This window comes from Piliocolobus tephrosceles, chromosome 14 (assembly GCF_002776525.5).
Source record: "Piliocolobus tephrosceles isolate RC106 chromosome 14, ASM277652v3, whole genome shotgun sequence".
NCBI lineage: Eukaryota > Metazoa > Chordata > Mammalia > Primates > Cercopithecidae > Piliocolobus > Piliocolobus tephrosceles.
The window spans coordinates 109,195,855-109,210,359 of NC_045447.1; the positions used below are offsets into that span (position 1 = coordinate 109,195,855).

At 44.5% G+C, this 14,505-nt stretch overlaps 1 protein-coding gene across 2 annotated transcripts; it reads left to right on the forward strand.

Moving 5' to 3' along the window:
- The first annotated feature begins 19 nt into the window (after window positions 1-19).
- Window positions 20-14,143, forward strand: PRXL2C (peroxiredoxin like 2C). 2 transcript variants are annotated; one of them, XM_023196402.1, is made up of 6 exons: window positions 20-278; window positions 588-656; window positions 3,380-3,433; window positions 3,597-3,702; window positions 8,464-8,595; window positions 13,519-14,143. In XM_023196402.1, the coding sequence occupies exons 1-6, from the start codon at window positions 87-89 to the stop codon at window positions 13,644-13,646; spliced, it is 681 nt and encodes a 226-aa protein (XP_023052170.1). In that variant the 5' UTR covers window positions 20-86; the 3' UTR covers window positions 13,647-14,143. The 2 variants fall into 2 exon arrangements, with proteins under 2 accessions (XP_023052170.1, XP_023052171.1); XM_023196403.1 differs by lacking the exon at window positions 8,464-8,595 and having other exon boundaries at window positions 13,519-14,141.
- Window positions 14,144-14,505: the final 362 nt, after the last annotated feature.

Sequence of the window (14,505 nt, forward strand, 5' to 3'; positions counted from 1 at the left end):
CGCCCCGCCCCGCCCTCCGCGCCCCGCCTCTGCGCGCCCCGCCCCGCGTTGGCAGAGCGGACCCAGGCCCTTGGCCGCCCCGCGTCATGGCTGCGCCCGCACCGGTCACGCGGCAGGTTAGCGGCGGCACCGCCCCGGTCCCGGCCCCGAGCGGCCCTGACCATGGGCAGCCCCTGGCGGCCGCCGTGGCCGAGCTGCCGGTGCTGGACGCCCGCGGGCAGCGGGTACCTTTCGGCGCGCTGTTCCGGGAGCGCCGCGCCGTGGTGGTGTTCGTGCGGGTGAGCGGGTGGCGCGGCTGGGAGGGAGGCGCGGCCCGGGGTTCCGGGCGGGCTGTGGGATGCAAGCTGCGCCTCCTGCTTCTTAGGACGGAAACGGGAAGGCAGCCTCCCCAGCCGCCGCCGCTTCCCAACTAGGGCGGGGCTGGACGAGGGCGAGGCCCGCTTCCCACGCGCCGGGCGCCCGGGCCGCCGGTCCCGGCCCCGCGGGCGTCGCCTTTAGTCGCGTCACGCACAGCGAAGTCCCGGGCTCTTTCGGGGCCCGCGGGTGCTGCGTTACTAACTTGCCCTTTCTGCCGAATTGGCTTTCAGCATTTCCTGTGTTACATCTGCAAGGAATACGTAGAGGATCTGGCCAGAATCCCCAAGAGTTTCTTACAAGTGAGTTTCTGAGCGTGGGCGGCCCAGTGCAGGCTTCTGCAGACCTTGCGAGCGGGGCGGGGGAGGACGCGGCTCCAGCGCGGCACTTGCAACCCGGATTGCCCCTCCCCGCACCTCTCCACCCTCGCCCCTCCAAAGGAAGAGAGACGTCAGAGATCTATTTCTGCCCTAACTCGCTGGGTGCTGCCTGGTGGTGAACGTACTAACAGTTGTAGTGTTGCCTGCTAAGCTCGCGCCTGTTCTGAAATGTTGACTGCTAGTGCCCTAAAACAAATGCTGGAAATGGTTGATACTTTCTTCCCTTTAATTTTGTGGCACTCCAAATAGCTGCTCATTATGGGAAAATACTAATATATCGTAAAGGTGCAAATGTTTATGTTAATAGGCTGCAAGTTCCATGTTCCCTAGCACAGCCACATACTCGTTTTTCTTCAGGCACAGATAAGTTTGTGCCCAAGTGAGCTTTTTGAGGGAAGGCATCGGGCGGCCTTTATAAAACAGATGTTTTTTCAGCAGACCTTATCAATTAGGATGTGAAAAAATAACATTGATTAAATGTGCCTAGTTTTAAAAGCATGTCTTTGGGAAGAATATAGAGAATTATTGACTATATCATTTCGAAAACAATGTTTTGACTGTTCGTCTGCGTATCCTTTTATTCTCTTTAAAAATTGACGTATATAATTGTGTATGTTTATGGGATGCAGTGTGATATTTTGATAGGCATTTACGTTGTGGAATGATTAAATTGAGATAATATACCCCTCATGTCAGATAGTGATTTTATTTTTTTTGTGATGACAACGTGTAAAAACTAGTCTTTTAGCAATTTTGAAGTATACATTATTAACTGTAGTCACCATGCTGTGCAGCAGGTCTCTAAAAGTTATTCCTCTTGGTTAACTGAAACTTGGTACCCTTGGCTCATCTCCCTTCTCATCCCTGAGTAACTAGTCTCTGGTAACCATCATTCCACTCTACTTTTTTCGTTTCTATAGCTAAGTGAGATCATGTGGTATTTTTCTTCCTGTGCCTGGCTTATTTCACTTACATGATGTCCTCCAGGTGCATCCAGTGTTGTCGCAAATAACAGAAAAATGCCTTTTTTATGACTAAATAATATTACATTGTGATACCGCATTTTCTTTTCTTTCTTTTTTTTTTTTTTTTTTTGAGACGCAGTTTTCGCTCTTGTCACCGAGGCTGGAGTGCAATGGCACGATCTGGGCTCACTTCAACCTCCGCCTCCCGGGTTCAAGCAATTCTTCTGCCTCAGCCTCCTGAGTAACTGGGATTACAGGCATGCGCCTCCATGCCCCGCTAATTTTGTATTTTTAGTAGAGATGGGGTTTCTCCATGTCAGTCAAACTGGTCTCGAACTCCTGACCCATCCACCGGCCTGGGCCTCCCAAAGTGCTAGGATTACAGGCGTGAGCCACTGCGCCCAGCCTATACCGCATTTTCTTTATATTTATTCATTGTTGAATACTGAGGTTGCTTCTATATTTTAGCTATGGTGAATCATGCTGTAATAAAACATGGGAGTGGAGATATCTCTTCAACATACCGACTTCATTTCCTTTGGATAAATGCCCAGTAGTGGGATTGCTGAATCATATTATAGTTCTATTTTTGATTTTTTAGTAACTTCCAGACTGTTTTCCGTAATGGCTGTACTAAGTTACGTTCTTAACAACAGTGTACAAGAGTTCCTTTTTCTCCACATCCTCACCAAACACTTACCTTGCATCTTACTGATAGCCGTTTAACAAGTGTGAGGTTATATCTCATTGTAGTTTGAATTTGTATTTCCCTGATGAATAGTGATTTTGAGCATCTTTTCATATATCTCTTGGCCATTTGTATGTCTTTTGAGAGCTATTCATATCCTTTGTCCTTTTTTTTTTTTTTTGAGGCGGAGTCTCACTCAGCCCCCAGGCTGGAGAGCAGTGGCCCAATCTTGGCTTGCTGCAGCCTTCGCCTCCTAGGGTCAAGTGATTCTCCTGCCTCAGCCTCCAGAGTAGCTGGGATTACAGGCACGTGCCACCACACCCAGCTAATTTTTGTATTTTTAGTAGAGACAGAGTTTCGCCATGTTGGTCAGGCTGGTATCGATCTCCTGACCTCAGGTGATCCACCTGCCTTGACCTCCCAAAGTGCTGGGATTACAGGCGTGAGCCATCATGCTCAGCCCTTTGTCCAGTTTTTAATCAGGCTATGTTGTTTTCTTGCAAAGTTGTTTGAGTTTCTTTTACACTTTGGAAATTTGCCCCTTATCAGATGTGTAGTTTGCAGATATTTTCTCTCAATCTGTGAGGTGTCTCTTCTCTGTTGATTGTTTCCTTGCTGTGCAGAAGCTTTTTAGTTTGATATAGTCCCATTTGTCTATTTTTGCTTTTTGTTTTCTGTATTTTTGAGGTCATATTCTAGAAATGATGGTTTATACCCATGTCATGTGGCGGTTTTGTAGTTTTCTTCTAGTAGTTTTGTAGTTTTAGGTCTTATGTGTAAGTCTTGAAATTCCTACTTAGCAAAAGAAACATCTGAATTAATATTTTACCATATGTATCTTTGCATTAACTCACACAATTTTGCTGTTTATTCCATTCCTCTAGAAGCCTATAGGTGGCATTAGAATGAAACAGAAGAGTTGGGTTAAGGGATGTTGTATAAAACGTGCGTAATTTCTAATGATATATACATGTCCTTTTTTTCCTCCTAAGGAAGCAAATGTCACCCTTATAGTGATTGGACAGTCATCCTACCATCATATTGAGGTAAATATCTAGTACATTGGGAGACTAATGAATGAAATCTTTTTCCGACATAAAAATTACATTATTTAAACCACTAAATGTAGGCTAAATTGGCTGAAGTTAGAGTATCGTTACTTTTCTCTCATTTATTCTTGTAAAAATTCTAGCCATTCTCTCTTTTCAGCCTTTTTGCAAACTGACTGGATATTCTCATGAAATCTATGTCGATCCTGAGAGAGAAATTTATAAAAGATTGGGAATGAAAAGAGGTGAAGAAATTGCCTCCTCAGGTAAGACATATAACGTGTCTCAAATAGAAAACACTCAGGGTGTATTTTCATATTTGTGTATATATGCATAGGGAAACATGGTCAATTCATAAATCAGCCCCCTTTTTTTTTTTTTTTTTTTTTTTTGAGATGGAGTCTCTCTGTTGCCCGGGCTGGAGTGCAGTGGCGCAATCTCAGCTCACTGCAACCTCCACCTCCCGGGTTCAAATGCTTCTCCTGCTTCAGCCTCCTGAGTAGCTGGGTTTACAGGCGCCTGCCACTATGCCCAGCTAATTTTTTGTATTTTTAGTAGAGACAGGGTTTCACCATGTTTGCCAGGCTGGTCTCGAACTCCTGACCTGCCTCGGCCTCCCAAAGTGCTGGGATTACAGGTGTGAGCCACTGAGCCTGGCCTCGGGCTGCTTTTTATTATTCTAATAAGTGATCCAGATACACCAGGCTCCAGAAGATTCATTTTCTGGGTGTAATGACATGGAAGGCTGTTAGCAAAGCACTGTTCAATGGAAATAAGGTGCAGAAGTGTTTTCAATGTGGTTCCATTTTTGTGAAAACAGAAATGATTTTCATAAAGATCTTGTGTGTGTACACTTCATTATCTGCTCTATTATTGCATTTAAGGGGACCAGAGAGTATAGTTAGTTGAAGAGTTTCATGTTTATTCATCCTTACATTATGTTCTCTGCCCTTGCCACAGTTCCTTGTAATTAATAGAGCTTAGAAAACTTGAGTTGCACTGGTTATGTGTGTTTCTGAAATGCCAGATAAGAGAACTCAACTCAAACAAAAATCAATCATTTTGAATAAATATTATTGACGTCTTGTCTGATACCCACTGTGTTGGATGCTCCCAGGAGGACAGTGGTAAAATACATAGTCCCCACCATGCAGACTCATCATCTCCTCTGGGAGAGAGACACAAACAGCTAATCACAAGGCCATCTAAAGGCCAGTGATGGAGGGAGGCATTCCTGACTAGAAATACCTTTGTCAGCAGTTTAAGTGGAGAAGGATCTGGGCGGGCTTCTCAGAGGAGATGGTCTCAGCTGATTGTAAAAGGAGTTAGCTGGGTGAAGTGAGGGTGGGGAAGGGCACTCTAGACAGAAAGTAGCATGTGCAAAAGCACAAAGGCATGAGAAAACGTGACTCCTTCAGAAAAATCCAGGTCCCTGCCTCTGTCCAGAGTGTAAGACCCAGCTAGGGGAATTGGTGTGAGCCAAGGGGTAAGTTATAGCCAGTTCATGTTGAACCTGGGGTCATGTGCCAAGGAGTTTGGATTTCTTCTGAAGCAGTTGGGGAATTATACAAGTGTTTGAAGCAGAGAAGTGAGACAGTCGTATAACCCGTGTAGAGCAGGGATTAGTGCTGGCCAAACCAGAGCCGGTGATATTCGTGACAGGGTTGTAGGGCAGGTATAAGCTAGAAAGAAATGGCAAGGCCTCAAGAGGGGATAGAGAGGAGGAGATGGGTCTGGGAGCTGTTTGTGAGGCAGAGGTGCATGCTACCTGTATTGATGTTTTTTGTTTGTTTGTTTTCTTCTTTTATGAGACAGAGTTTCACTCTTGTTGCCCAGGCTGGAGTGCAATGGTGCGATCTTGGCTCCCTGCAATGTCTGCCTGCTGGGTTCAAGCGATTCTCCTGCTTCAGCCTCCTGAGTAGCTGGGATTACAGGCATGCGCCACCAGGACCTACAAATTTTGTATTTTTACTAGAGACGGGGTTTCTCCATGTTGGTCAGGCTGGTCTCAAACTCCCGCCCTCAGGTGATCCAAAGTGCTGGAGTTACAGGCATGAAGCACCGCGCCCGGCTCCTTTATTGATGTGTTTAAAGAAAAAGACCTAAACTTGATCAGAACTCATGATGATCCGGCATAAACACAGAGTCAGAGTCTGCTTGTTTCTCTTTCTTTAGTATAGGAAATCATAGCAGTACAGATCGTGAACCTTACTTTTTGGTACACAGTTTTTATGTGCTGTAATAGAGTCTCAGCATGTGTAAGGTCTGTTTAATTATTTAGCACTTTAGGGCTGGGCGCAGTGGCTCATGCCTGTAATCCCAGGACTTTGGGAGGCTGAGGCGGGTTGATCACCTGAGGTTGGGAGTTCGTGACCAGCCTGACCAACATGGAGAAACCCCGTCTCTACTAAAAATACCAAATTAGCCGGGTATGGTGGCACACGCCTGTAATCCCAGCTACTCGGGAGACTGAGGCAGGAGAACTGCTTGACCCCGGAAGGCGGAGGTTGCGGTGAGCCGAGATTGTGCCATTGCACTCCAGCCTGGGCAACAAGAGCGAGACTCTCTCTCAAAAAAAAAAATTTAGCACTTTAGATATAAACTGTTGAGTTTCACTTTAGTTGCACCTCACTATTCATTGCCACAGTAAAGATATGGAATTGCAAAGTAAATAGATGAATACTAAGTTGAATATATGCTTGTAATTATAAGAGAGGGTGTATTCAAATCTTCACTACTTTGACCTGTGTTAAAGGACTGCATTGCCAAACAAAATATTAGGTTCTCATAAAATAATTTTTTTAAGGTTTCTCCCTAAAAAAACATAAAGCATAAATCTCAAAGTCAGTCTCAGAATAGTCTTACTTGAAAAACTAAGGCACTAAAAATGTACAATTATAATTTAAAATTAATGGTACCTATTTTATAAAGACGAAGAATAAGAAAATGAAGCCATTACATACAAGGGAGTACTGGGTTTATAGAAGAGTGAAACACGAAGTGTGACACATAAGAATTAAATTCAAACTGGCAAAACTAGATTGTGCTTGACAACAAAGATTACTTAGTTCTAAGCTATGGAATCTCAAGTTGAATTTCTAAAATTTTGAAATATTAACTGACCCCTTCTTTGAACATAAGAAGAGAGTTTGGGCTGGGTGTGGTGGCTCACACCTGCATTCCTAGCACTTTGGGAGGCCGAGATGGGAGGACTTCTTGAGTGTAGGAATTCCAGACTAGCCTGGGCAACATGGTGAAACCCTGTCTCTACAAAAAGTACAAAAATTAGCTGGGCGTGGTGCGTGCCTGTACTCCCCGCTATGTGGGAGGCTGAGGCGGAAGAATTGATTGCAGTCTGGGAGGTTGAGGCTGCAGTGAGCCGTGATCGTGCCACTGCACTCCAGCCTGGGTGACGATTGAGGCTCTGTCTCAAACAATTTTTTTGAATTTAAAAAAATAAGGAGAGAGTTTGGATTTCTGAACATTTATTTCACATATAGAATCCTATAAGATAGTAAAATTCAAGGTCAGGCACAGTGGCTCACACTTGTAATCCCAGCACTTTGGGAGGCAGAGGTGGGAGGATCTCTTGAGGCCAGGAATTTGAGACCAGCCTGGTCAACAAAGTGAGACCCCATCTCTACAAAAGAAGATTTTTTAATTAGCCAGGATTGGTGGCGTGAACCAGTGGTCGCAGCTACTTAGGAAGCCGAAGGGGGAGGATCGCCTGAGCCCAGGAGTTGGAGGCTGCATTGAGCTATGATGGTGCCACTGCACTCCAGACTGAGCAACAGAGCATGACCCTGTCCCTTAAAAAACAAAGTAAAACTTAATCTTTTACTCAAGTCTCGAGTCTCTATGCTAGTGAGCCTGTATTTGTTTCTTGGTAAGATAAATGCTCGTTATAATGTAAACACGAAAGAAATCAAAGAGTTGAAGAGATGAAGGGAAATAATAGATACTTGGAAATATTAGGAAATGAGGCAGGCCAAAGGCTGCATAGTCGTTAAAATAAGAAGCTAAAAGACAGACAGAAATGGCAGGGATAGGAGAGAAATTAATTATAAAGAGAGTAAAGAGACTGAGTGTCTTTGCTCAAACGAGGTGGAAATTAAGCATCAGCCACCGTGAGAACAGAAATAGAAAACTGACAGCCAAGGAGAAGTGAAGAGGTAGCTGCAGTGGCTGTTGTCACAGCTAAACCCCCATGTCTTAGTAGCATGACATGGTAGGAGGTTCTTTCTTTTTATCTTAAATTTCAAGAACAGTTTTTCTATTTGGATGCTCTTCCTCTTGAGCAGCAGTTCCGGGATCCAGGCACCTTCCACCTTGTGCTTTGCCATGTTCAACCCAAGCCTTCCAAGAATGTAGAAGGAACATGAGAATCACTTGCGGGAGGAGCTTGGCCTGGAAGCAGCAGAGATCATTTCATTCATTGTTTATGACGTAGTCACATACCTGGCCTAACTGCAACTAAGACTGGAAAATATACTTTAGCTGTGGGCCCAGAAAGAGGACACAGGTTTTGACCAACACGTAACAGTCTGTGTCACAATGTCTCTTGAAAAGGACTGTAGCTGCCTATTAATAAGTGAGAGACTAAACAGAGTATAAACGGGCAATTAAAATGGAAAGCACTGCTAATTTGAGAAGTCTATAGTTGACATTTTTCTTTGGCGGAAAATGATGTGGGTCTGTCATCACGTTTTCCTTTAAAGCAGTAGTTCTTAACTGGGACATTTACTCCTTTCTCCCCTGGGAGACATTTGGCATTGTCTGAAGACGTGTTTGGTTTTTACAACTTGGTAAACGGTGCCACTGGTATTTAGTGGGTATAGAAGGCAATGATGTTGCAAAACACCTTATGTCGCACAGGATAGAGAATGATCTGAGCCAAAATGTTGATAGTAAAAGGTTGAGAAACTATTCTTTGAAGGAAGATAGAGAATGTCTTCTAGAAATACATTATCTTCTTAATATCAAATTGAATATAAAATGACGTCTAAAGACAGTTTTCAACATTTCAGGACAGAGCCCCCACATAAAATCAAATCTACTCTCAGGAAGCCTTCAGAGCCTGTGGCGGGCAGTGACTGGCCCTCTCTTTGATTTTCAAGGAGACCCAGCTCAGCAAGGTGGAATCCTCATTTTAGGTCCAGGTAAGCATTCAAAGCCCAGGTTCAGCAGTAGACGTCTTGTTCCTTTTACAAGTTCAGAGGCCGCCATTTTCTTTTCTTTTCTTTTTGAGACGGAGTCTCACTCTGTCGCCCAGGCTGGAGTGCAGTGGCGCGATCTCGGCTCACTGCAAGCTCCGCCTCCCGGGTTCATGCCATCCTCCTGCCTCAGCCTCCCGAGTAGCTGGGACTACAGGCGCCGCCACCACACCCGGCTAATTTTTTGTATTTTTAATAGAGATGGGGTTTCACCATGTTAGCCAGGATAGTCTCGATCTTCTGACCTTGTGATTTGCCTCCCTCTGCCTCCCAAAGTGCTGGGATTACAGGCGTGAGCCACCGTGCCCGGCCCAGAGGCCACCATTTTCTTCATAAAGCAGACACCCTGTACAAATGGACATCTTGGCATTACAATCAGGATGCTGTGCTTTTGTAGAGGGGCATCTTTTGTTTTCAAAGGCTTCTGTGTATTTTGATGTTTATGCATTTGATGAGCGTGTCCATCATCCCGTGCCTGGATGATTCCCCACAGTCACCTGTGGGTTGATGATCTGTATATGGCCTTGACACTCCCCTATTTAGGAATGTTCAGTGGAGATGACCATTTCCGAATAGGGGAAAATCGTCACACGCTTTTTTTGTCAAGAAAAGAATCCATGTAGTTATTTATACCTAACAAAACTAGGAGACTTACTCAGTGTCAGCAAGCAAGTCAGTGCTAGGGACAGCTCATCCCATTGAGGCCGGGCACGGTGGCTCACACCTGTAATCCCAGCGCTTTGGGAGGCCGAGGCGGGTGGATCACTTGAGGCCAGGAGTTCAAGACCAGCCTGGCTAACTTGGTGAAACCCCATCTCTACTAAAAATACAAAAAATTACCGGGCATGGTGGTGCATGCTTGTCATCCCAGCTACTTGGGAGGCTAAGGCAGGAGAATCACTTGAACCTGGGAGGCGGAGGTTGCAGTGAGCCGAGATCGTGCCACTGCACTCCAGCCTGGGTGACAAGAAGGACACTCCCTCTCAAAAAAAAAAAAAAACAATGGGATTGAGGTCCAACTATACGCCACACACTGTTAACAACTTTATTGATAGGTGTGGACCACCTGAGATTGCTGTGGCTCGTCTCTGCTAAGTGTTTGAACAGATGTAAGGATTGTGGACATCTAAGTGTATTGTAACTGATTGGATCTCTACTGTGTTCCAGCATTGCAGCAAAGAACAAACACCCGTATCAGACAGGGTTCAAAAGCCTAAATCACTATATTGTAAGATCATCTTTTTGCTTTTTCTTCCTCTTTATTTTTTTATTTTTTTCTGAGACAGAGTCACGCTCTGTCGCCCAGGCTGGAGTGCAGTGGCGCAATCTCAGCTCACTGCAAGTTCTGCCTCCTGGGTTCCGGCCATTCTCCTGCCTCAGCCTCCCAAGTAGCTGGGACTACAGGCACCCGTCACCTCGCCCGGCTAGTTTTTTGTATTTTTTAGTAGAGACGGGGTTTCACTGTGTTAGTCAGGATGGTCTCGATCTCCTGACCTCGTGATCCGCCCGTCTCGGCCTCCCAAAGTGCTGGGATTACAGGCTTGAGCCACCGTGCCCGGCCTTTCTTCCTCTTTAAAACTGTCCATCTTAATGAGCATAGCTTATAAGAGTTATAAAAGTAATATTTATTTTCATAAATACGTTTTTTTTTTTTGAGATGGAGCCTTGCTCTGTCGCCAGGCTGGAGTGCAGTGGTGCAATCTCGGTTCACTACAACCGCTACCTCCCAGGTTCGAGCGATTTTCCTGCCTCAGCCTCCCGAGTAGGTGAGACTGCAGGCACCCGCCACCACACCCAGCTAATTTTTGTATTTTTAGTAGGGGCGAGGTTTCACCAGGTTGGCCAGAATGGTCTCAATTACTTGACCTCGTGATCTGCCCACCTCTGCCTCCCAAAGTGCTGGGATTACAGGTGTGAGCCACCACGCCCAGCCAATACCATATTTTTTAGAAGGAGGGTTTTGACTGAGTAATACGACTTTTGGGCTTTTTGCAGCTGGAACGTTATAGCCAAAATCTCCCTTTCCCTCCCTCTCGTGAATTTATAACAGTTAGATTAGTTATAAAAAGAAGCCCTGATTAATGAGAATGAATCCTATGCATTAGCCCAGAATGACATTAGCCATATTTCTGAACAACTTATTTCTATCCTCAGACCCAAAAGGGGATGTTTTGGGGCCCCTTATTTCCATGTCTCTGAATCATTTGTCCACATCTTCTGTTGTGTAAGAATAAAGAGTACACAAAATGGGCCGGGCACGGTGGCTCACTCCTGTAATCATAACACTTTGGGAGCCAGAAGTGGGCAGATCACAAGGTCAGCAGATTGAGACAATCCTGACTAACATGGAGAAACCCCATCTCTACTAAAAATACAAAAAATGAGCCGGGAGTGGTGGCACGCACCTGTAGTCCCAGCTACTCGCGAGGCTGAGGCAGGAGAATCGCTTGAACCTGGGAGGTGGAGGTTGCAGTGAGCCAAAATCATGCCACTGCACTCCAGCCTGGGCGAGAGACCGAGACACTGTCTCAAAAAATAAATAAGTAAAAAATAAAGAGCACATGGAGAGCATCATTTGTGTGCCAACTTGGGACCATACAGTCATCCCTCAGCATCCATGGGGGACTGGTTCCTGGACCTGCAGTGGATACGAGAATCTGAGATGCTCAAGTGTCTTATATAAAATGCTGTAGTATTTGGATGTAGCCTATGCACGTCCTCCCCTGCACTTTAAATCATCTGTAGTTTACTTTTTTTTTTTTGAGACGGAGTCTCGCTCTGTCCCCCAAGCTGGAGTGCAGTGGCCGGATCTCAGCTCACTGCAAGCTTCACCTCCCAGGTTTACGCCATTCTCCTGCCTCAGCCTCCCAAGTAGCTGGGACTACAGGCGCCGCCACCTCACCTGGCTAGTTTTTTGTATTTTTTAGTAGAGACGGGGTTTCACCGGGTTAGCCAGGATGGTCTTGATCTCCTGACCCCGTGATCCGCCCGTCTCGGCCTCCCAAAGTGCTGGGATTACAGGCTTCAGCCACCGCGCCCAGCCTTCTAGTTTACTTATAACACCAAATACAATGTAAATGGTTGTTGTACTGTACTATTTAGGGAATAATGACCAGGAAAAACATGTCTGTACATATTCAGCACATACGCAGCTATCCTTTCCTTCCTGAATATTTTCTTTTTTTTTTTTTTTTTTGAGACGGAGTCTCGCTCTGTCGCCCAGGGTGGAGTGCAGTGGCGGGATCTCAGCTCACTGCAAGCTCTGCCTCCTGGGTTTACGCCATTCTCCTGCCTCAGCCTCCCGAGTAGCTGGGACTACAGGCGCCAGCCACCTCGCCCGGCTAACTTTTTGTATTTTTTAGTAGAGACGGGGTTTCACCGTGTTAGCAAGGATGGTCTCGAACTCCTGACCTTGTGATCCGCCCGTCTCGGCCTCCCAAAGTGCTGGGATTACAGGCTTGAGCCACCGCGCCCGGCCTTCCTGAATATTTTCAATCCGTGGTTTGTTGAATGAGGATGCAGAACCCATGGATGCAGAAGGCCAGCTGTGCTTAGAAAACATGCCTCATGGCCCAGCGCAATGGCTCACGCCTGTAATCCCAGCACTTTGTGAGGCTGAGGTGGGTGGATCACAAAGTCAAGAGATCAAAACCATCCTGGCCAACCTGGTGAAACCCCATCTCTACTAAAAATACAAAAATTAGCTGGGTATGGTGGTGCATGCCCGTAGTCTCAGCTACTTTGGAGGCTGAGGCAAGAGAATCACTTGAACCTAGGAGGCGGAGGTTGCAGTGAGCCAAGATCACGCCACTGCACTCCAGCCTGGGCGACAGAGCTAGACTCCATCTCAAAAAAAAAAAAAAAGAAAAAAGAAAACATGCCTCATATGATACCTGTATGTAATGGTTTAAGTTAAAATTCTTGTCTTGGCCGGGCGCAGTGGCTCAAGCCTGTAATCCCAGCACTTTGGGAGGCTGAGATGGGCAGATCACGAGGTCAGGAGATCGAGACCATCCTGGCTAACACGGTGAAACCCCGTCTCTACTAAAAAATACAAAAAACTAGCCGGGTGAGGTGGCGGGCGCCTGTAGTCCCAGCTACTCGGGAGGCTGAGGCAGGAGAATGGCGTAAACCCGGGAGGCGGAGCTTGCAGTGAGCTGAGATCTGGCCACTGCATTCCAGCCTGGGTGACACAGTGAGACTCCGTCTCAAAAAAAAAAAAAAAAAAAAAAATTCTTGTCTTGAGTTCAAGAATCAAACAGAAACTAGATTTTGATTTTAAATGATTGATGTTAAGTTGATGATTGTAAATTATAAACTCTGTATTTGAACAGATGTAAGGCTTGTGGACATCTAAGTGTATTGTAACTGACTGTCTTTTAAGGCCTTATTTTAGAGCCTCTTTTGGGCTATGTTTATAATACAGATAGCCTGTTAAATCAGTATTTGGGAGTGGATTTTTTGAAATGAGTGATTTATTCCCTTATTATATTTATTCTGTTATTAGATTTAAGAAACAGATGTGATTTTCCAGCTTGATATCTATGAGAGTTCCATATTCTGCCCGTCCGACAGGACATTTTATTTAATTATATTTAATAAAACCTAACAGAAGGTTATAATTTAAAAATCTTTCCCCTTGGATCTCATAAAACATCAAGTATCACTCTTATTTAACCATAATCCTTGTCATACTTTATTGCCATGATTAAAAATTATTATGGCATTATATAGAGAATATAATGCATGCCAGGTAATTAATTTTTCCCTTTGGACTAATTAAAGGTTGAAAAGCTTCCTTGATTTTAGTAAGCAATAAATCTGATGAATAATACTATGCCTTAGCCTTTTATTCTTATTCTCTTCTAGGTAACAACATCCATTTTATACACCGTGATAGGAATAGGTTGGATCACAAACCCATCAACTCTGTTTTACAGCTTGTAGGAGTTCAGCATGTGAACTTTACAAACAGACCTTCAGTTATCCATGTGTGACTTAAAATGCAGTCAGTCACTTTGAGCTGGTCCTTCTGGAATGTGACCGTCAGCATCCTCGTGCAGTGTCGAACCTGCTGTCCCTTCCCAGCCTTTGAGGAGTTAGGGAAGCATAAAGGGGGCTTGAAGCAGTTGAATTGCATGCTGGGAGGCATCAGTTGTCAACAATGTGATATATACTTCCATTTTATAACTTTTAACATTTTATACAAAATAACAAAAATGAATATACAAAATATAACTTTAAACCTATAAAATCATAAATATTTAAGTTATTTTACATTATGGTATATTCAGTCAATGAAAGATTTTTCTGGCAATGTAAATTCTGATGAATATATAAAGGGATGGGAGAGCAGCAGAAGACCATCGTATTCAGTGAAGAAGACAAAATATCAAATTCTGTCAACAATGTAACTTCATTTTTATATGTATATATTTGTATTTTTGTATGCTTAGGAAAAAGACAATAAACACCAAAATGTTCCCAGTAGGTATCTCTGTGTTAAGATTACAGTGTTGTTATTTTCTTTTCTGTACTTTTCTATATTTCCCAACTGTTATATAATGAGCATGATTAACATTGTAGGGCCAGGAAAAGGTCTTTAAACCTTGTACAACAATTTTATGCCTATATAACAACCTTCACAAAAGTGCAAATGATGTAAGCTGCAGTCCACTTTTCCATCCTAACTGCTTTACTCAGAGTAGGTGTGGCAATCCAAACATCTGATATACAGCCAGTGTCCACAGCACCTTCTCAAACTACATACTTGCTATCCATTTCACTAGGATTTTGGGGGGCTGGGGGAGCTATGGAGAAAAAATTTGTTTTAGATATTTAAGATATATATTTAAA